The sequence below is a fragment of the Cheilinus undulatus genome, linkage group 6, assembly GCF_018320785.1.
Source record: "Cheilinus undulatus linkage group 6, ASM1832078v1, whole genome shotgun sequence".
Lineage (NCBI taxonomy): Eukaryota > Metazoa > Chordata > Actinopteri > Labriformes > Labridae > Cheilinus > Cheilinus undulatus.
In genome coordinates, this window is record NC_054870.1 from 40711962 (window position 1) to 40735146 (window position 23185).

Here is a 23185-nt window from a genome sequence, read left to right on the forward strand (position 1 = left end):
AAGATCTTGTGTTTGTGCTTAAAGATAGTAAATACAGGTTGGAAAGGATTTACAAATCGCTGTATTCTGTTTTTATTCTTAAGTTTACTTTGTTTGGACTGGATTGTACTTGTGGGTTTGGGGGAAAATTAAAGTTTCACTATTATGAGGTTTAATAATGTGTTTAGGAAACTTGAGTGTGTTTCTGATGAAGAGCTTGAAATGTCACTTCTAAATAATTTGGACTTTTGGAGCCCTGCAGTGTGTGGGACATTTTTCTGTTCACTCTTTGTAATTTCTTTTGGCTCAGAATCCGCCCACCTTGGCTTGGATGTGTGTGTTACGACTTTTCAGGAAACTGGAACGCCAATCCTTTGCTTGTGTATTTTGCTGTTCTGCTCAGATTTAAAGAACATTTTCTTTGTTGACTGCTCAGTTTTCCTTTTAAATCTTTATGTGGGCATGCACCTGAAGTGTGCTCATTTTTCTACCATTAAAACATGGTGAGCCTAGTAAAGTATATTGCAATATTTGTGTAGTTTAAGTATTTTTGTGATGATTTTAAGCTTTCCTTTTTGATATATTTCAGGTTGTATGTATTTTCTCTTTTATTTTTCCCTTTAATCAAGGAGTTGCAAAACAATTTAGAGCAGGTCTAGACTGTTGGGGTTTGTAAATGTAAAATCTATGTTAAAAAGCAGAATACCACTAGTACATTAGAGTCTAAGCAGGTACTCGTTGCTCACATACCTTTAACAGAAGTCTCTACAGCTGTTTACTTAGTGTCACAACAATCTAAGATTAATATTTGTCTCCCGTCTGTTGTTATTCTCCTGGTAATAAATGCTGGAGGAAAGTCCCTGTTGTTTGTGCTCTGGCTGCCTATAAAGGCGTCCTTGTCAAACAGTTTGCTTTCACTTTCTATCTTACCACCATGACTGATAAGGATCAGGTTTAGTAGAGTCCATGATAGTGCCAGCAGGGTTTAAGCAGGAAAAAATCCGAACGGGTTAGCACATGCTTCAGCTATTAAGTTTCCATTACACAGATCGGTGTTTATGCCCTGCAAAGTTGTGGGGTTTGTATCCTTTTTTCTGTTTCCTGTCACATGCTTTACAAGAAATCTCAGCTGGTGAGTCGGCATCATTAAACACTGGCTTTACATCTCCACACCCAGCTCATCTAAAGATATATGTTTATGGTGCAATGGAGAAAGTCCATAAAGGTATTCAACCATAACCTCTGATATGCACTAATAAAGGCTTTGAGTGCAAAGCCGCTCCATCTCTATTCTTCGGTGGAGTTTTGTCATGGAATGAGAGTTATCTTTTGCTCTAGTTTTAAGATATTTGCACAGATGTTTCCAGTGAGAAGCGTTTGCTCGGTGCTGACTCACATCCTGTAGTTTATTAACTAAAGCTTAGCTGTTGGTGAACTGACCTCTCATATCCTGCCAAGGAAGTAATCACAGTCCCCATCCTTCTGTCTAAAGATAAATAGGGGGGTTTACAAGAAATGGCAAACACAGTCACACAGTTCTTCTGATGTATTTATTTAAAAAAGTCTGAATACATATAAAAATAAATAAAAAAAGTAGTGTCTTCAGTTAGGTTGGACAAAAAATAGACCTTGACAATGCATTGACCATTTAACAGTGTTTTAAAGCTCTTACATTTTAGCCTCCAGGGCTTACTGTTTTACATTACATCAGTCATTTGCACATAGAAAATAAACCTCCCTGCTCCCTGCACAGAAGGAGATTTACAGCCCAGACAACAACCGTAGGGGAGCCTGATGCCAGAGCAGAGCAGGGCGACATTTAGAGGAGGAAGAGTGAAAGCATGTTGTTCTTTACATCGGCCCCTGACGGCCTCAAGTCCAGAGAAAAGCAACAATCAGTGTATGCACACTTCTCCCCTCACAGTAGCTTTAGATTAGGTGTCAAGTTTGACTACTGAGAGTGGGAGGATGAGGATTTCCTGTTGTGACCTCGGATCCTCTGTCGACTCCTCTGACGTTGACCTCCTCTTCCTCGCCTTCTCCTTTTTAGGCAAAGCTTTGGATCACGACCCAGCTTTTGAGCTCTGGAAAACACAGAGGAACAGAGATTTAGCCTTGTGGTCAAATTGTTATGTGACGTTCTTGCTGTCAGACAGAGATTACCTCTTGATTGAAAAAGGTTAAAACACTTTTAATCTTCCTCCATTTACATAGTATAGTCATGAAGACCTTCAGATCTGTTTTAAATTGTAAAAAGAGAGTACCTTGATTTTTTTCCCTTGTTTTAATGGCCACTTTTACACTTCTTTTAGTCCAGGAAATGCTCCATTCATCATTTTTTGACCTTTAAACCCATTTCCCACTTTAAAGCCCCTATAGGAGTTTTTAAATGGTTTTGAAAGTGGCTGTAATTTAAATGGATGCCTCTTTAGGGAGCATTAAAACAGTCTTTATCATCAGGGACATGATTGACTGAAATTTTCAAAGGCTAGTCTCTGCTGCCAGGGGGTAGGTGTCATGCGATTTGATTCATATCAAGCTGCAGAAACAGCCTTTTTATATTTGGCTTATTTTTTTTAGCTTTTTATGCCTTTGTTGGAGAGATAGGGCAGTGGATAGAGTTGTAGAGAGAGTCTGGAATTACATGTTGAAAAGGAGCCATCGGCATGCCTACCTGGAGCGCATCAACCTCTTAACATGCAGGCATGCAACCGTTTGACTAACTTTTAAAAAACTGGATTCTTACCAAAATCTAATATGCAAAATCATTTCAGCTGATACCAATATTTAAACGTAGTTCAGTCCTAAAACTTCACAATTTAAAGTTTGAAGATAAATTTATGAATTTCAGTCCTTAAAAAACACTTTAAAATTTAAGGAATGATGATTAATAAAGAAAAAGACTCAGCTGATACAGGTCTGTTTGTCCAGCCTAAAACTCAACATTTTTATTGAACTTATTTGTTCTTATGGCCAATATTTACAGCCGATATAGGAAGATTTTTGTAGCCAAAAAAAAAAAAAATGGTTGTAAATATCTGCAGAAATTTTCACATCAGCCAGAACCATAATTCCCTTTTTTAAGCTAATATCTACCAATATTGTAATACTGTGCATCCTTAAAGTATGAAAAAACAACCTACAAATTTACAGGAAAAGATCAGAAAAATTATTAGATATACCACTCTGTCCAGAGGGGGCGCTGAAACCAACACAAGCAAAAGTTCACAGGAGCTTTAAGATAATTTAATATTTGGATGAAATATGCTGGAAATTGCTTGTAAAGCTCAGTTTTTTTGCACTTAATCACCTTAAATGAAATGGGAAAGGACAGAAACAAAGATAACAATTAAAATCAAAATAACTTCATTACCACCATGTTAAAGGCTCAATCTGATATTGGTTTTTGTCTCACGAGTGCAAAACATGTGGAGGAAAGATCAATGCAACACTCAGCTGGGTGTTTTGTAAGGACGAGAACTGGCTTGGCAACAAACAGGCTGGTCATCATTTACAGGAAATGTGTACTCAATTTAAACCAACAAGGTCATACTTTTTGAGTATTTTTTGCAAAATTTCAGGTATTGAGAATAACTTTGTTAAAGTTTACCCTCTTTGGAACCTGAATTAAAAGATTAAATGACATTCTGGGGGTTTAAAATCTATCTTTAGGCTCTCAAAAGCACCAAGCATGGGGAAGTTTCAAGGTCACATTTGCTGTATGTCCTCTTTATAATGAAGTGTATTAGTAAAAAAGTTTGATTATCTGTGCTCTTACTTGTTCCAGCAACGGATCAGCTGTTTGCCAAGCGGAGTGTCAGGATTGAGACACCTCGTCTCATTATTGCTCCTCAGTGTCACTCTGAAAAACAGGGCAAACCCACACATTAACCTCCTTTTACCCGTGCATGTGTGTGGTTTTAAAAGTGAGAGTGCCGGCTCTGACACTCACATCACTGTGATTTTGTTGCAGCTGGCGCTCTTTGGGTACACACTGAGCTCTTTGAGTTGACCTCGGACTCCGTTCTGTGTATCTGGACACAAACATCTCCCCGGGACGAACGAGCCAGCTGCACAGACACACAAAGACAAACACAGACAGGGTAACAGGATTAACAGGTTAATTCAATACAGTGAGACACGAGCAGAGATTAAGTCACTGCAGGTTCACGTTCACCCAGCTTTGAAACAACAATGCTCTAAAAGTGCCAGACTTTTGCTGATTTTATTCCTTTTGAGGCAAAAATTCTCAAACTTGCCATTTAAGTAGCTTTTAGTATAGATTTCTCACTGTTTAGAAAGCAAAAAGACATGTAAAACTGATGAAAATGCCTCAAACTTAAATGCTAATTTTTGTATTTCAGCCAGTAACTCGTCCTCCTTTTTGCAACAGTTTAAGCCTTTTCTACTTTTATTCTCATTACTCAGTCACTGTGAGTTGTACATGTTTACAAGTAAAAATATCTATTTAAGAAAATAGATGTAAAACTGGAGTAATCCATGGATTCTTACCTGCGATAAGCACGCAGCAGAGACTCAGGAAGGCTAACTGACACATGGACTGGAGAGAGAACTGCATCCTGAACAGAGAATAGCTGAGCGATTCACTGTGTGCCCCTCAGACACATGTGCTGCTTTTATACCTTACATGCTCCTCCCACAGTGTCCGCTCTGGGTTTTCCAAACCAGGAAATTCCCCCCAGCACTTTCCCTTTCCAAACCTGATAGAACACAGGAATTAAGGCTGCATGGATCATACTATATGTATATATTCCCCCATATTTGAGAGTTTGTGTTATTGTTCTGCTGTTTTATTGCTTGATAAGTGGCTGTTTTTACACCAGTGTTTCCCAGTTTGGGATAAAAACTCTATCCATACATTCAGCCACCCATTTCTTCATTTCTCCAGGTTTATCAGACATTTGACGCTCAGAAGGACACAGCAGGGATTTATTGGTTTCCTTTTCCTTTCTTGTACATCCTGTAAGCAAAAGAATCCGGTGATGCCGTCTGGTTGTGTTTTCCTTCTGAACTGGAGCTAGAGAGAAATGAGTCATGTTTCTTATCACTGATGGGGTTTATTTTAAGGCCAACACCATAGCTGCATTAGTAATCCACGAATGAATTGGAATTGTTTTCCAGCCTCTCTTCTTAATTTCATACAGAAATTGAAGACCGTATCCATGATAGTGCTGCACAATTAATCAAATCACAATTGCAATCAAAGTGTGAGGCTGTGCAGTTACACAACACAAGGTGATCAAAGCTGCAATTTGTTTTAAGTACATAAAAGTTTCATAGAAACAAATTCAGAAAGGCCTTAAAGTTTACAATAGTGCAACTTTTACACTATGTAGAAAAACCTTTATTTTCAAAAAAGTGAAAAACTTTTTTTTTATATTAACTTGAAAGCAGTACCAGGTTTTGTATTTTTGTGCTACTTCATATTTATGTTTTGAGTTGAGAAATGCACATTTCAAAACCATCACTTTTCTCTGCATTTTCCTTGATAACTGATATCATTTATGACCTAATACTTGTATGACCAGTGAATTAAGCAGACCTGAGGGTGTTGATGCTTTGACGGAAGGCAAAGTAGAGCAGAGACACTCATAGCGCCACTTCAACACAAGCATCCTGCATCTTTGTGTCAAGTTTAAGAAATGTTGTTTCCAAGTTATTCATGAAACAATCACAATAGAGGATGTGTGCGTCTTTGCCCAGCACTTTATTGCTTCTCTCTGTGTCCTGCTGCACGCCCCTCACTCACATGCTGACTAACCAACAAGGGGGATGAGAGCTTATCAACCAACCAACCAACAGACAGACTAGCAGACTGGAAGGTGTCAGCTCTACTAAACATGCCTTTTATGTAGTTTGACTCAACTGTGCATGTAAATGTAACAGGTGTCTTGTCCAAGAGCACTTTAATATGTTAACTGCAGGAGCTGAGATTGAACAGACAGACGACTGATTCTAGTACTGAACCACAGCTGCCCAGAAAAAGCACTCTTACCCGTCTCTTAATATGAAGGAATGCTTCAACTTGAGTGACAGTTTTTGTCTTACGCTCTTAAATGAAAATTGTGGACCTATTTAAAACAAATTGCCTCAATTGGATAAGCTATTCAGTTAACTTTATTCAGCTGAAGCTAACACGCTGCTACTGAAGTTATCAGAGGCATACTGGACCACGGAGAATGACATAAGGCTGGTCTTTTTCAACTCCCGAGGAGTCGTGATTTTGGAGTTAATAGTTTTGACCATTTTTAAATCTTACTCATTCTTACTGGTGTTATTTTAAACTGTGCTTGTATGTTTTCTACCTTCTGCTTCGTGTCTGCAACTTATATTGGCACTGCTTCTCTCACACAAATGAAGTTATCTCAATTGAGTTTGCAAACCAATGAGTCTTGGAAATCCCAAGATCTAGACTTAAAAATAGAGGGAATAAAGCTTCTGTGGTGATTGCTTCTTTGGCATAGAACAGTCTCAGATAAGAATGGCCCTGACATTTTCAAGTCACAGTTTCTTCTTTATAGCCTTCAATTCCAGCTGAGCTCCAGTCACCCAACGTATTTTATGTTCTCCAGGGGTTATTTTATTATCATTTCTTAGTGTTTTATTTCAGCTCTTATGTGTTTTATGTTTATATTTTGCACATTTCTATCTTTTATGGTTGCTTTTTGTTCTCTTTCCATCTGTGCCTCTATCTGTGCCTATCTGAAGCCGTTTAGGCTGCATGTTTGCGAGAGAGGTGATGTAAAGTTGAGATGACTCCGTGGAGCTTTGCCACAACATGTTACGTCTATTGCTGCGTTGGCTCTGTGACAACAACAGCATGTGATTTCTCCTCATTCCTCGCCCCTGATTTTCCCACGGGAGCACTTCAATCACCAGTATTCAATAGAAGAAATAATTAAGTCCTCAACTTGAACTAATAATGAACCTTGAAGCCATTCGTGTGTGCAGTTGGTCACTGTTTTTATGTGCATGTCCATCTTTTGTTTTAGTTTACCTTCACCAATGTGAAATACACAACAATAAATTAAGATTAAACTTGTGAAATTTATAATATTTGTCTAATTTTGTTGTTACAGCTGTACTCGAGGTAAAATGGATGAGCGCCAGACCCACGTGAAGCTAAGTGAGGAGAAACTCATACCAAAGTAAGTCCTGAAATACACAACCAAGTAAAATCAAAAGGAAGATTATAGGAATCACATTTCCTCTTTGTTTGCTTTGTGTCAGAGCTTTAAGTGCTAATCTTTGTGGTTTTATGTTCAGGTCTGACATCCTGGCGCTGCTGAGGACGTATAACTGTTACCATGAAGGGAAAAACTTCCAGCTGAGGACTCGAGAGGTAAAAAATCAAACACAGACGTGATCACCTGACTGGAGATAGAGCTGGCGGAAATAATAAGAGACAGACAGGGAGAGTCATTTTCAATTACTTCCATAGCGTGGGTGTGCTGGATTGCAGGACATGCAGCATTATAAAGTCGGTCACAAACATACTTAACTGGAACTAGTTAAACCAGCACTTTGACCAAACATGCTGCAGACCTGTGAGTGTTTGGATCTTTTCCAGCCAGGCTGGCAGACCACAAAAAGCCCCTATTCCCTCAAAATGAAACTGTAAGGGAGTGATTCCAGGTTTTTCTCACATGCAATAACTACTAAGTAAAGTATTTGCACACTAAACGTTTTGCTGCTGCGGTGTGTCAGCGCTGCTGTTTGCAGGAGTTTGGATATTTGTTTGATAATCATTCTATGGTTTTTATGGTCTGGAGTTCCCCTTTGTGTTCACCAGCAGCATGTTTTTACACTGTCCCTGTGAGGGTGTGTGAATGTCTGTCAGTGGGTGCAGGGCAGGGTGGGTATGATATGTCCATCTTTTTTTGTCCCATCAGACTGGCCCACTACATTGTTCCAGACTGGGAAAATCCCCCCCCACAGCCACAGACATGATACAGGCACATGTAACATACGCATGCTTTTAAAACACATAATACACATGATATTCACCAAAAATAAGGAAGGCATACATGAAAGTTGAAGGAAGGTCTCTCTTCATTATAAAGAATGACTCATCATATTGGCCAGTGCAGTTCTGTCTGTGGGCCAGATTTGCAAAAAGTGCCCTGGGGCATTTCTAGCATGAACCTGTTGACCTTAATTTCTCTCTAAAAACAAAGACATGTGTACATACAAATATGCACATTTCAGGAAAAGTAAAACCCCAATTCCAAAAAGTTTGGGACTGAAAACACCAGTGAAACTTTTTCTCCATTAAGTTGCTCAATAGTGCTGTGTTTGCATTTCGCAATGTGCCACATATTTTTAGTGGGAGACAGGTCTGGACTGCATTCGGGCCAGTCTAGGACCTGCACTCTTTGCCGTAAAAGCCTTGCCATTGTAACTCAAGCAGAATGTGGCTTGGCATTGTCATGCTGAAATAAGCAGAAATATTCCTTAGAAAAACTTCACCTGAATGAAAGCATTTGTTCCTCCAAAACCTGTATGTTCCTCTCAGTATTGATGGTGCTTTCACAGATGTGCTAGCAACTCATGCCATTGACCCTAAGGGTGCTTTGGCCTAGCTGTTTCGAACCACCACCACCACTTGAATATTTACTCAGTAAAAAGCAACAGGTGGCAGTATGCATGTAGCTGGTTTACAAACCTGCTAAGGAGGAGAAAGAGATGCTACCATGGCAACCTCTGGGCTCATGACCACAGCCATTGTTTTTGTTGTAACCCAGCAAAAAAAAAAAAAAGTCCATCCTCCTGCCATGAATGATTTAAATCACTTTTTAAGATGCCAGCAACGTCACTCTTCATATCTGCACATCTATGTGCAGCTCAGAGGATTAAATGGGCTCGTGCTGTGCAGTTACAGCGGTTTTTGAGGTGACCTTGCCTTTGCATCTCATCTGGCTGACTCCAACTTGTGTTCATTCATAAGGTGAGTCATAACCGACCATTCATTGACCGGATTCTTTGATTTTTTGCCTTTTATTGGGGAAATATGAACAAACATTGCTGTGGAAAGAAGTTTAGTTTTTACGATGACATCATAAAGCTGATAGGATGCTCTGTCCCTTACCCGAACGCGGTTGCATTCACATCTCATTCGAACCATGCCATAGTCCAGTTGAATTGCGTCCGAGTCCACCTCCCAAGTTGCCCCAGTGCCCGGGCGTGGTTCATTTACATTCTGAAAATAGTGCTGCATGGCTGTGCTGTTGCCTCACAGCAAGAAGGTTGCGGGTTCGCTTCCTGGCAGAGCCTTTCTGTGCGAGTTTGCATGTTCTCCCTGTGCATGCATTGGGTCTCCCCGGGTACTCCAGCTTCCACCCACCTCCAAAAACATGCTAATTAGATCAATTGGTGACTGTTAATTGGCCATCAGTGTGAGTGTGAGTGTGAGCCCTTTGATGGGATGGCGACCAGTCCAGGGTGTACCCTGCCTCTCACCCAACCTCCCGTGACCCTGAACAGGATAAGTGGTGTTGAGAATGGGTGAATAGATGAATATTTTGACCAGCCCAATATGCTTCAGTTGTGACATGAATAACTGAATGCGGGGGCCAAAAAGTGAAGTTTATACCTTTAATTTATCACACACTGTAAAAAAGCAAACACAATCATTACATGCTGATGCTAAATTTGCTCACCTCTCGCCCAATGACGGCTGGGATAGGCTCTATGCCCGCTCGTGACCCCCAGTGTAATAATCATTTTTGTCCAGGACAGTTTCATCATTATTATTTTTTATGTTGAATCACAGTTCAAAAGCACTGTCTGATTTTCATTAGTTTATTTTCAGTATTTTTTTATGTCTTATTACTTTTAGTTTTATTACTATTACTCTTAGTTTGAAGTTATGTCAGTGACTGTTGTGGGTTTTTCTGTCTTTAATGGAAGGGTACTTTGTGTTTATATTCACATATATCTGGAAAACCTCCCATACAAAGTGTTAGGGAAGTGCAGGACATTTCAGTTCTTGTAAGGTGACTAGACAAATGTTAGGTCTGTCACATTCATTCATGCACAGCAGGGGTTAGTGCTTTTGCCTCGGGCTAAGAAGGTTCCTGGTTCTCTCCTCAGTCAGGGCCTTTCTGTGCAGAAGTTGCATGTTCTCCCCACACGTGTGGGTTCCCTCCAGGTTCTCTGGCTTCTTCCCACCATGTAAAACATGTTTGTTAGGTTAATTGGTGACTGTAAATTGGCCATAAGTGTGAGTGTGAGCATGCCTGGTTGTCTCTATATGAGAGACAAACTGTGATTGACTGGCAACCAGTTCAGGGTGTACCCCGCCTCCTGGCCAGTGACGGCTGGGATGGCATCCAGCTCCCCTCCCAGAACGGGATAAACCTTGTAGAAAATAGATAAATGGATGAATGTTTTGACCAGTCTTAATTTTTTGAGCTTTAATACTACAAGAGTGGCCATCAGGAGCCAAATATACTTGAGTTGTGACAAGACTGAATGACATGTGGGTTCCAAGTTTATACCTGATCTGTTGCATTTTTTTAATTGGAAAGTGTTTGATTTGATTCCTGGTCAATAAATGTCCCACTTAAAGAAAACCTTTTTTTAATTTTACTGTTGGTTTGTACAGAAGAACTATCTTTATTAATTTGGAGATATCATCCAAAACCATATTAATATTTCTTCACATGCATAGAAGAAGACTGACCAGCTTTATGAATCATCTTTATTGAGTCTTATCTGTCTGTGTCCTACTCTGGGTAATGATCTACCAGTAAGTACAGTCATCTGAGTCTTAATTGAAGGCTTTTTATGTCTCTTCTGGCTCTGTCTTGTTGCACCACATTACATGATAATTGTGATGTAAGTAGCATCTAGCAGGGACAGGCACTACACAGTTTGGCAAAGGTCCAAGCATAAGTGTCTTTTGAAATAGAAAAACATAGAAGTTGATGGCTGTGGAGCTACAGAAGCTTTTTAGGCCTTTGAAACGGCAGCTTCTGAATAAACTCACAGCACAGGTCATTCAGGAGCTGTTTACTGGTGAACCCACGATTGTTCAGTGTCAAGGGTGGTGTATTTTGGGAGTATTTGGGTTGGCGAGAGGGTCGGAAAGGGTTGAATGAGGACCGTGCAGGGTGGGATGAAGGGGGTTTCATGTGAGGAAATGAAAAAGGGCTGATAAGAGTCGTAGCATGGCAGGAGTGGGGAAAACCTGGGAGTTTACATTCAGGTTTGCGGTTTGCTCGGTCAGTCCTTAATTTGGGTTTGCAGGATGAAGATTAGATTGGCATAGATATGTTTTTAAAGGTGATTGAATAGGCAGCTGATCAGAGGCACAGACAGTTTGCTGAGTCATTAAATCAATTTTCATTTTGCTTTTGTTGGTCAGTGTTGATAAATTCAAGGTTATATGATAGGAAGCTCTGATAAACATAATTACAGGACTTTTTGAGTGGATTGGTTTGCTGGCTTCTCTTTTTCTAGTGCCAAGAATGAACTTTAATCACAATTTTATAAATCAACACGTATGAGGTGTCCTTAAAGTGCTTAAAAATGTCAATTAATCATCAGCAATTTCCTGAAAATTCTGTGCCATGACTAAAAGCCTTAAAGAAGTTGCTGAAATCACTTTAATTACAGTATCACTTATGTGCAATTTGTGACAATTCCTGCAAGAAAATCTATGAAGTACAGTGACAAAATTGTGTCAGTACATGTAGGTCAGACTGTGACACATTATCTGGTTGAAACATTTGAAGAGCTTGTTGCCAGCAGACGGCTTAAAATGACTCATCAGATATTTGTCGGTAAGAGGGTCAAAGTGGTGAAATCCTCCGGACCGAAGCTGCCCGGGATCAACGTCGGAAACTCCTCATGTGAATGTCTCGAAAACACGGTGACAGCACGAGTGAGTAATTAAAACCAGCTGTGGACATGACCGTCATTTCCAGATGGAGCCTTACTGTGGTCTTATGATACAACTGTGTAAATAATGCATTGAGCCACAGTGACGTCACAGGCATGTTTTTCAATGCCAGGCTGGGCATTTTGGCTGTCAGGTTGTTTTTCTGCATCCAGAAGTGACCAGATGTGAATCTGAGGGTGGAGCTGGAGAGTTTAAAACTGCTGTCAGGGGTTTTCTGAGTGTAAAGATGCTGGAATTAATACGTATGCCTCTTAATGACTTTTAAAGCAAACAAGACCATAAGAGACTAGATTGATGGTTTCTGTTTTGGTATTTTTAAGCCTGTAACCACTGCTGGGTGGTAAGTGTCAGACAAGACAATTTACAGCATGCTAAAGAAGCACTCATCTCCCCACATTTTCCGCGGCAAATATTTATCATTTGACTGTTAGAGGAAAGCAGGATGAGTGATGTACTTATTTATTTACTAGTATGACAGCAGAAACAGCCCACGAATGTTCAAGACAAGATTACCAAAGAGATCAGAGGTACTGATTCCTCACAAGTAAAGAATGATAAGTTATCAAAACGAGAACCTCTGCCTGTATTTCCCCAGGTAGAGACACTATGATAGCACTAGATGACTGTGGTTACACACTAAAGACTAAAGACACTCAGAGGTCTGTGCAGAGGACATGGGTTTGCTCAACAGGATCTTCATGGGCATACAAATGTTAGATAAACAGGAGCCAGGAAACCTGTAAGAACAGGTCTCTTTATCACTATAGCCATACAGCTGGCAGCAACTATCCTGACTGCCCTGCACAACCTAAACTCATAAAAAAACCCTTCAGAGAGATATCCAGATGAGATTCTGCAACCAGTGGCAATCCCCTGTCTACACAGTCTACGATTATAGACAAGGAATTGTGATTTATCAAACCCTAAAGAAAAAGATTAACATGATTAACGAAAAAGGATGTCAGTGAAAAATTGACTTTACAGCACAGAGCAGGGCTGCCCCTGGCCAGAGTGAGGCCCTAAGCAGACTTTGATATGAGGCCCTCAACACTGCCCCCCACCACCACCATCACCCAACATACTCATTTAACAATATTTATGCAAAATTAACTCAATATAACTATAAGAAGGATAACATACCAAAAACTACCACAGACCTGTGTCTTTCAGCAAAACTAATTTTTATCTGAAAAACGTCACAAAAATTATCATTGATTTTAATGATCACATTCCTTGTTGCAAGATTAAAAGAATGTTGATTTCCATCTGTCCTTTTTTAAGGCATTCACTGTGGGTTTATTATTTTTATTATAACATTACTCCCATTTTATTACCTATCTGTTTTATTGTAGCATAAACCAGAGGATCTTGCCCCCTCATGCCCCCTTAAGCACATCCCTGAACCCCTCCCCTTTATTCACACACAGCAACTCATCCATTTGGCTTCTTTCTCTTCCTCATCACCAGTAGCCTGTCTTTTATTAAATCACCGTAAACTATACGCTGTCTATATTTATTTATACCCACAATCTGATTTTTAAAACAGCTGCTCTGCGCCAGGAAGTCCAAAGATGTCAATAAATTCCTGTTCAGATCCAGCACTGGAACTTTATGAAGTTTTATCATAAAGTCACTAAACTAAACAATGGTAGAAGTTAATAGTTGACAAGAAAGGTTGCAGAATAACGGGGGACAGACGCGATGATATCTTTAGGGTTTATTACATCCGACAAGGAGGTTATGTGATCGGGTGGGTTTGTTAGTTTGTGTTTGTTTCCACTCCACCGGGGAGGGAGTAATCGGCAAATGCTGTGGTGGGGGGCACATGGGGACGGATCCAGGAATTTTTTCAAGGATTCTTCACTAGACAGGGCTAATGGCAGAGGTCTGCGCTCTCCGAGGGCTTTTCTAGTTTGCTAATGTCTGACGGCAAGGTAAAGTTTCTGTTTGGTCAACGTCGTATATGCTTAACCTGGATGATATTTATCTTGCAAACACCTGACTGATGCCCAGAGAGAGAGTGAGAGAAGAAATAAACACTCAAAGCGAGGCCCCCCACAGTGATGAGGCGCTACTCGCTGTGTTTGCATATAGACAGGGGCAGGCCTGGCACAGAGCTTATGGCTCTTTATTGCACATAATGCAAATCACACGTTTCTGTTTGGAGGTCAGATGGGTGAGTCTGCCGGGAAAATGTCACCTGCCTGACTGTACTGTGCCAATTGTGAAGTTTGGTGGAGGAGGGATAATGGTATAGGGCTGTTTTTCAGGGTTTGGGCTAGACCCCTTATCTCAATTGAAGGCCAATATCAATGTTTCAGCATACCAAAACATTTTGGACAATGCTATGCTTCCAACTATGTGGCAACAGTTTGGTGAAGGCTCTTTTCTATTCCAACATGACTGTGCTCCAGTGCATGAAGCAAGGGCTATAAAAACATAGTTTGATGAGTTTGGTGAAGAAGAACTTGACTACCCCACTGAGCACCTTAAGGATGAACTGGAATGGAGATGGTTAACCTGGCCTTCCAGTCTAACATCAGTGCCTGATCTCAGAAGTGCTCTAGAGTGCTGTAGAGACCAAAACAGTTTTTGAAACTGGCCATAAACATATTTAACTCCGCTGATACAGGGCTAATTAGAATTGACTCAATTTAAGAGTCGCTCTGTAGCAGGATGGGGAATGTGGGGGAATGTATTTTGATAGAATTTTTCACATAAACACGGTTTAGATAAAGTCTTAACAACGCATAGGACAAAAAGTTTTAAACTAAACAAAACACAAAAACTGAACAACTGAAATACAGAAAATGAAAGGCCACCAGACTGCATGGATCTTTCCAGTCAACTCTGCAAGCCAGAAGAGGGTGGGTGGTCATTCTTCCAATTCAAAAGAATGAGGTGATATGCCAGGACTGAATTAGCCATGCTGCTTAGTTGTGCTTTTTATTTGATAGTAGATTATACCAAAAAGACCAACAGCATGGTTCAATGGTTTGATTTCATATTTCTAATTTGGCCTCATTTTAGAGTCTGTCACTTTGTCACACAATGAAAAGTAAAGTTTTAAGAGGTAAAAGACTGATTTTCATATTATTTTCTGCCTTTTTTTTTTTTTTTTTTTTGCTCTGAGTTGATACACTTGTGATGACTACATGATTTTTTCTAACCTTCCCAAGAATGACTGTGAGTATTTGTGAGTATGATGAGCGACAAGCATGACTCAGAATTTTAAAAGCTGGTCTGAGATGTTTGGAAATTCTTTTTGTAAATGTGTTAAAAAGAAAATCAGTCATAGACCAACAGCACAATCCAGACAGAGCTTTACTGTGTTCATATATACCAGACATGTCTGAGCATTTGTTTTCACTGGGTCACACTTTGTAAATAAAGACATTAGCAGAGACGGTTAGAGAGGGTACACAGATCTATAGGTGTTTTTGTCGAAATGACATCACGGTCATGTTCTACAGGTGTAGTCAGGTGCTGTATGAGTCATTATGTGGGAGGATGTCAGGTGCTTTGAGATTCAGCGGCACTCACAGTAAACTTAAACCAAATATTTGTAGAGGAGACATGCTCCAACATGTCCATCTAATGGGAGTATAGCTGTGTGAGGTGTGATTAACAATGTAATTGTTGATGTTTTTAACTATCACTGCCCAGAGGAAAAGCTTTTACAGAGCTGGTGTCATTTTGCTATCATTTCCAGAGGCATTTCAGCTCTGTGGAGTCAAAGGTGAAAAACTGCTAAAGATTATGAAATTTTGTGTGTAACGTAACATTTTAAAATACTAAGTACATAAGTGTATCATTTTGGAAAAACATCCTTTATAAAAGTTACTTGGGTTTTTTTGCCTCAGAAATTTTGAGGCATTTTTGGGGGGGTGGGGGTGTCACTGAATATCAGGGAGTTTGTTTGAATGTTTGGGGGAATTTATGTCATTTTCATACAATTTTGGGGAATATACTTTCAAGTCATGAGTTACACTGATCTCCACTCAACAGTCACAGAGTCGCTCTGATCCACTCGACAAGAAAAAGCAGAAATAACAAACACTTAAGCCAAGCTTATTACAAAATATCCCCTACTGTGTCTTGTGGCTTTATTGTAGCTCTGTTACTTTAAGAAAGCTCACTTTGGTAGAATGCCTCACCTCATATGCACGCTTGCAATAATTAACCCCTAAACGATCTGTCTACCTCATGTAAATCTGCCCATGTCCAAGCATATTTTATACTTCTTTTAACCTGCAAACTTAAATATTTAAAGACTGAAATGCCCCTTCAACTAAATTAACTGTTAAGATGGTAATTTGGCAAAATCAGATTGTTTCAGTCTGATTTAAACTTGGTAAAACAGGACATGCTGTATGCATTGCCTGTTCTAGTCTGTAACATCCTAATATTTCATGTTATGACTGTGGCTCCCTCTAGTGGTTGTTTTAGGTAGTTTTAAGTTCAAAAAGCCACCACTGCAGTACCATTCATTACCATGAGAAGGCAGCAGAATGTTTGGTTTTTTTTTTGTTTAGTTCTGTTGCTCTGGTGTGTTTGGTTCTTCAGCATAAAAGGAATATTTAAAGAGAAATAATCAGACCTTTTATTTAAGTAGAAATGCTTCCTTTATGTTACATGCACATTTCTCACCTCTTGAGATTTATTAATTTCTATTATTTTATTTGTCTTATTATTTTTTATTATTTTAAAATGTGACAAAGGGACACTGTGGGACTGATAAAATTGCCAAGCAAATGAGATCAAAGATACAAGTGGTTGAAATGAGAATCCCTCTGAAGGTGGCATGGCTCAGCCTCAGAGTTAGAGTGAGAAGCTCAGATGTCCAGATGGAGCTTCAGGTGGAGCTGCTGCTCTACATTAAACAATGAGTTAGTTCGGGCATTAGATTAAGAAGTCTCTTGGTTCCCTCCCTGTGGAGGTCCTTCTGGGCATGTCCAACTGGGAAGTGAGCTCGGGTAGAGACCCAAGACTTGTTTTAGGGATTATTTACAGTATCTCATATAATCTGTACTGGGAATACCTCCAAAAACCTCAGGAGGAGTTGGAATATGTCACTAAGGAGAGGAATATCTGAGTCACTGTGAGTGGAAGAAAATAGATGATATCAGAATTTTAAACTTTGATATGAAACTAGTGGAAAATCAAACTATATTCATACCTGATTTGATTCAGTGACCAGCCAGTGTTGGGTAATTTCTTGTTTTAGAACTAAGACATTTCCTACATAGTTTTGCAATTCAGAAAGTGTGCTAGAGTTTTGCTTGCACCTGTCTTATTATAAAGACAAAACTTCAGAAAAATAACAGAGGTCTTACTGTTTTTTTAAACCTGTTAAGCTATGTTTCTACCAAGTTCAGTTTAGTTAGGTATCAACTGAACCAAAGTTGGTAAAGATCCATTCCATCCTACTTTTTTGGCACCCCTCTGTTGGTGCACCAAGTGTACCTATCCCACCCTGGAGGGTGAAGCGAGGCGAGCGTGGTTGGCCGTGGAAATCTGACCAAAATCAGGGTTTACTGTATCAAACTGTATTGAGTCAAACCAGACCACTGGTGAAAATACATCCAACCACTGACGTGCAGAAAAAAACGTGATCTTGTATTTTATCCATGGTTGCAAGATGAGCAGTTTTTATATTCTATTGTTTTATTCCACATCCATCACATGAGACTCAGTGGAATAAAAATCAGCAGCATAACATCCCATGTGGAAAAACTGTAACCAGAAATCTTTTCCATTTTCCTGCATGAACTGAGCACAAAGTTGACTTTTGAGGTTAAAACAAATCTTCAGACTGTTCCAGAAATGGTTTTGCCATATAATGAATAAAACAAATTGTAATATTGCTACAGATTAAGCTCTATTTTAAGTGCGCTGGAGCTGTAATAATGTCAGACTTTCAACAGAGTAACTTTGAAAACAGAAAAGAAATACTGTTATGATTTTGAGAGTTTTATTAAAAAGTACATAATTTACATTACAAAATATAAACTTATGTAAACATGTGGACCTGAGTCCTCAGTGCAAACAACAACAAAACATAAATAAATCTCCACTCTTCTCGTGACCCATCACAGAGTCCCATCAAACCTCGTCTTCTTCATTTCCAGCTGTGTATTATTATAAGTGAAAAGTCCACCATGGTCCCATCTGGCCTCCCCTTTAAGTCCTTATCTGTCCAAACAGCCAGTCCACAGGGTCTTTCCCCCTGCAGTCTTTTTCCCTGCTCATCCTGGCAGATAAATCCTCCGAGCTGTTCAGACTCAAACTGTAAAGTTTTGAAGTCCTGAGCGTGCGAGGCGACCCGCGAGGGAGAGAGCTCGGCACAGAGAGCTTCATCTGACCCTTGGAGAGGTTCCTCAGCCTGGGAGACCTCTGGAGCCTGACAGGGCCACAGCTTGGGGCTTCCACTGGGCAGGCCAGGGCCTGGATGCTGGTCATGTAGTCTTCCAGAGACTGGGAGCTCTGGGAGGGTGAAGGGTGAGCAGGCAAGTCCTCAAGAGTCTCAGTGATGGTGGGTAGGTGAGGCAGTGAGAGCAGCAGACGTCTGTGTTTCATACTGCAGGAAGAGAGAAAAAAATAACAATTAATCATCTTTATTTACCAGCTGTAGTGACAGAAAACCAACAAAACGTTTCTATTAGAAAAATCTGATAATGATAACAACGCTGCAAAAAAGGGAAATCTTTTCAACTGTTTTTTTCTGACTTTGACCCAAATTTCTCATTAAACTCATTATAGCTAAATTAATCTAAATCAAAATCATACAAAAAGTCATATCTGCAGTCCAGAATCTTATTTTTCTTTCAAATGGTTCATCATTGTTAGATTGAAAAATAATAAAGCATGTTTTATAGTCTTTAAATCCATTCAGGGATGCAACCCAAGCAGCACACTGCAGAATCTCAGATCTTGGTTGTGTAATTGTCTAAATTCTGGTTGAAAAATATCTTATTACACTTACTATAAGCCATATTTGCACTTAAGAGTGCAAATTGACATCTTATTTCAAGATATTAACTAGTCTAATAAGGACTGAATCTCCTATAGTCAGTAAAACTATTTTCCAGAATTTAAATTCTAGGACATCACATCTTATTTAGGACATTACAGCTCATTAAATGAAACTGAAGTAAATTTTGCTCACTGCATTTAGAAAAATGTGATCTTTCTTCAAGCAATTCAGGCCTTATGTTTGTCAGTGAATCAGGTGTTTATCTGGATTTGGTTGATAAATGAGGCTTAAAATAACAGAAATGACATATTTCTCACTTGAAATCACACAAATTCTTTTGCTAAGATTTGAGTTTCTGCACTGTAGCATCAGTTATGAATGTAAATATCCAATAAATTTACTACAACAAAAGTTAGCTGTAAATATATCCATACACTCTCTGTGCAGCACAAATGGAGATCAGAGTAAGTCTGTGACCGCTTCATACTCTGTAATGATACTATGTTAAATTAATATGTTTACAAATTTAAATTGTAAAACTGTCTTGCACAAGATTGTAAATTAATGTCTTTAAAAGTTCTGTCTGGCAAAAGTCCAACCTCTATAAACTGCTGAATATTAAAAGCAGAACTCAGAAGAAGAGTTTCGCTCACCTTTGCTGGCGCAGATGTAGGATCGACACACTCCGAGTCAAACAGTGATGTGATTGTCCTGCCGTCTGTTCAGCTGAATCTGACTGGACCAGAGCGGCTGTTCAGGCTTTATAGCAGCAGGCGGAGGCACAGTGATTAGCAGCTATGTCCAAAAATAGCTCTGCTGACCTTACTCACATCTCAGTCATCGTGTGTATGTGCTGCTGTGTTTGTGTGAGGGAGTGTTCAGGAAGCAGAGGGGTGGTGGGCTGGAAAGGTTCAGTGGTTCAGCTGCTTTCAGTGTTTATATTCCTGAAACAATGAAGCTCTGGGAGCAATCTGCCCTCGCTGTAAAAATTTCCACTTTCTGCTGCTTCATTCCTCCATGATGTTTGAGTCATAAAATTGTTATCGTTATGTAAAAATGCCAACAAAACCATGTCTATCTTCTTTATAATGCAGTCATTCCTCTGATGTAAGTGAACTGTTCTCCTCTACTGTCATTTATTCAGAAAGTTGGACTCTTCTCACGACTACAAATGTAGTCATAAATAGCTGATAAACTTAACAAGGGACTTTTAAATGCAAATGATGGAATACTTAATGAATTAAACTTTATAAAGTGTCTTAAAACTAAATGTTGGACCTAATCTAGTCTTTAAGTTTGTGAGTTTCTTCAGTGATCACATGCTCTGACTAATAGAGCTTAAAAATACAGATTTCCTGCTGTAATCACAATGGACACTGTTCAAACAGCAATTATATTTAATATTTTCTTCATTTTATGCAGTTCTTTCAGCCTCAGTATTCACCATACAGTCATTTTGTTGCAAATAGAAGCTTATTTAACTAAGATAAGATCTTTTATTCACATTCCAGCACTAAAATAATCAGTACATAAACTGCCATATTGGAAATTTGTGCAGTTTTCCTTCTAAAATCCGTATAATTCACATAAATACTTTATTGTTCAGGCTTGCCTCTTTGCTCTATAGCACTGACATGTTTTGCTAAAAGCTTGTTCCTCCATTTTTCATGCATGAATCAATGGTATTGGTCACTCTCTTTGTCTTTCAGCAGGATTTACAAATTTTAAACCAATGAAAAGTGGCAAAAAAGCTCGTGCCTCAATCCCACAATGTGCCCTAAAGGTAAAAACAAAGCCATAACTCATTTCCATTTTCACTGGTCGAAAACCAAATTTTGCTTGGTTTTGGAGAATGACAGCCAAATGACACAAACTGGTTTCTATGTGGCCCCACCTGTGATTGATCATATGGACTCCATGCTACACAGATGAGCTTAGGCAGCCACCAAGACATGTAACAAGACATGTCCTGTTACAGTTATAAATGTTAAACATTTCTCTGTCTTGGAAAACTTTAAGAAATATCTGAGAAACTAGAAGATCTAATTTAAAAGTATATATAGAAGAAACTTTTTAAGACATCTTTTTAAACTTTTAAAATAATATACATATAGTAATGCAAAACTTTCACATACTTTAGCTTAAAAAGGAAAAAGGAAGAAGGCAGTGATTATTTCATTATAAAACATGCTGATTTTGGAGATAAGAGTTTAATGCCCGACAGCAACGCTGTCATATTCACTGTACATCATTTATTACAGAAAGAATATAGCAGTTACGACTGGCATCTCGTTCTAAATACCTTATATTTACTTTTTGCACTTTCCTGTGATGTACAGTGCTTAACAAATTTATTAGACCGCCCTAACCCAAATTAAAGTAAGGTTTATGCCACAGCTGCCCTAAATTGACAGCACTGGTAATTACCAAAATCATTTTTTATTTTTCTGCAATGGTTAATACACCAATATATAGAAGCTCTTTAACCCAAATGATATTTTTAATGCTAAAATATAATTATTATTGTTATCCATGAATTTTCAAATGTACTGATTTACAAAAAACTGAAAAAATAGTAAAGCATATTAATATTTCTTGGTTAATATGTCAAATAATAGTTATTTACTTGCATTCCTGAACAGAAAAATGAGTTTTGGTGGTTGAATGTTATGCTTGATTAATTTCTGACTTCTCAGAGAAGCCCAATGAGCCGGCTCAAATTTGGGTGAATTCAGTGTGAAATCCCTCATTCCTGTTCTAAATGGTAAAACGTGGAGAGCTCACTGAAAATGAAAGAGTCCGCGTTAAAGCACTTCATGATGCTGGATGGTCTTTGAGACAAATATGACAGGTGGTCTAATAAATTTGTTAAGCACTGTTCTTGATATAAATGCTTCCCTGCACCTACAGGGAAATTCATAGGTGGTTTTATCTTTATGCAAAGGTAGGCAAGTGCCTGGAGCTGCATGCTCCAAGGGCTTCAAGATATAGTCATTACAGGTGTACTTCAAACATGAGGTATATGTCTAAAGTGTTTAAGATGAGTATTTTGAGTGTAAATATGGGGCTAAGAGGGAATTGAAAAGCATCAGTATAGATTTTGATCATCCTTGGGGAGGACCCCAGGCCTCAACAGCAAGGTCCAAGCCCCTCAAAAGACTCTAAATGTCTTCATATCAAATAGTGATGGGGATTGCAGCCCTTTCAGTGAGCCAGATCATTTGGTTCGGTTCAGCAAAAAGAGACAGCTCTTTCTGCTTCCAAACAGCTCTTGAAGTATCAGTTTGGCCTGCCAATATTAGCAATATCATAACCTATGATTGATATTTGGACAGGCATTTTACTCCAACTATGCACAATTTTTAAAATAGCTGAAAATATCATCTAATTATTTTTTGAAACAGCTGTCTCCCCAAAACACCTTGCAGGTCATATCAAATCTGCTCATTGGCTGGGCTGTATGACACCTGAAATAAAACATTAATGCTACACCATCAAACATGAGTCCTTAATGCATGGTGGGCCTGGGATAGAGAATAAAATCTTATCCCTACTAAGCAATCAAATAACACACAGATATACAAATCTGTATAAAAATGGAATTGCTAGTAGTAATAATGATATGAAACGTCTCTCAAATGGAATCCGGCTCTTATCGTTCATGTCAAAGAGCTGGCTCTTTGAACCGGCTCGTTCACAAACAACACATCACTAATCAAGCAAATAATAGTTAAATAGATCCTTATAGATGTCTTGAAACAATGAGTTGGTGTGTGATAAGTAAAAATGTCTGATTTGTTGCAGAAAAACTGATATTGCACCAGTTTTGTTCACTCACTGTGATTGTTTTTAGCCATATTAGTTGGGCCTCATATTGCCTCCAAATTAAAACTGCCCCTGGTGAAGTTTCACTTAAAATAACTTCAGCTTACCACAAACATTTAACTGACATCTCATCAGCTAATGAGTCTGACTACTGAGGTTAAAAATGTCCAGTAAGCTTCTTTTTGCTGTGTGGAAATCACTGGTGTGAAAATCTCAGATAGATTGATTCTTGGACTCTTCCATCAGCTGATTTGAAAGCTTTGCATTGTACTGTAGGATTACAAATTAGATACAGAGATGATATGAGAGGATGCTTTTGAGAAAGAAGAAATGCACAGAGACAGTCTGTGATCGAAACAGCAACATTTGTGGTGAAATATTTCATTCAATACTGATACTAATACGATAGATGTATTAAAGATGGCATGCTGTGCAATCTCTGACACCAGTTTCCATGCAACATGCAAGCACTTTACATG

The 23185-nt window shown here is 39.0% G+C and overlaps 3 protein-coding genes across 3 annotated transcripts in view; 1 reads left to right on the forward strand and 2 right to left on the reverse strand.

Moving 5' to 3' along the window:
* The window catches only part of rassf4a (Ras association domain family member 4a), a 45272-nt gene that overhangs the window by 6469 nt on the left and 15618 nt on the right, over nucleotides 1–23185 (forward strand). The window contains exons 2-3 of the mRNA XM_041789469.1: nucleotides 7080–7148; nucleotides 7267–7342. Of these exons, the coding sequence (XP_041645403.1) occupies nucleotides 7096–7148; nucleotides 7267–7342 (129 nt within the window). The 5' untranslated portion in view covers nucleotides 7080–7095. The remainder of the gene's footprint in view (nucleotides 1–7079; nucleotides 7149–7266; nucleotides 7343–23185) is intronic.
* LOC121511003 (C-X-C motif chemokine 10-like) lies at nucleotides 1518–4578 on the reverse strand. The gene is made up of 4 exons (XM_041789470.1): nucleotides 4492–4578; nucleotides 3932–4049; nucleotides 3758–3841; nucleotides 1518–2063 (listed from the first exon to the last, which is right to left on the reverse strand). The coding sequence occupies exons 1-4, from the start codon at nucleotides 4556–4558 to the stop codon at nucleotides 1931–1933; spliced, it is 402 nt and encodes a 133-aa protein (XP_041645404.1). The 5' UTR covers nucleotides 4559–4578; the 3' UTR covers nucleotides 1518–1930.
* LOC121511004 (protein DEPP-like) lies at nucleotides 17866–19675 on the reverse strand. Its single transcript, XM_041789471.1, has 2 exons — nucleotides 19535–19675; nucleotides 17866–18485 (listed from the first exon to the last, which is right to left on the reverse strand). Exon 2 carries the CDS (start codon nucleotides 18482–18484, stop codon nucleotides 18089–18091), a length of 396 nt encoding a protein of 131 aa, XP_041645405.1. The 5' UTR covers nucleotide 18485; nucleotides 19535–19675; the 3' UTR covers nucleotides 17866–18088.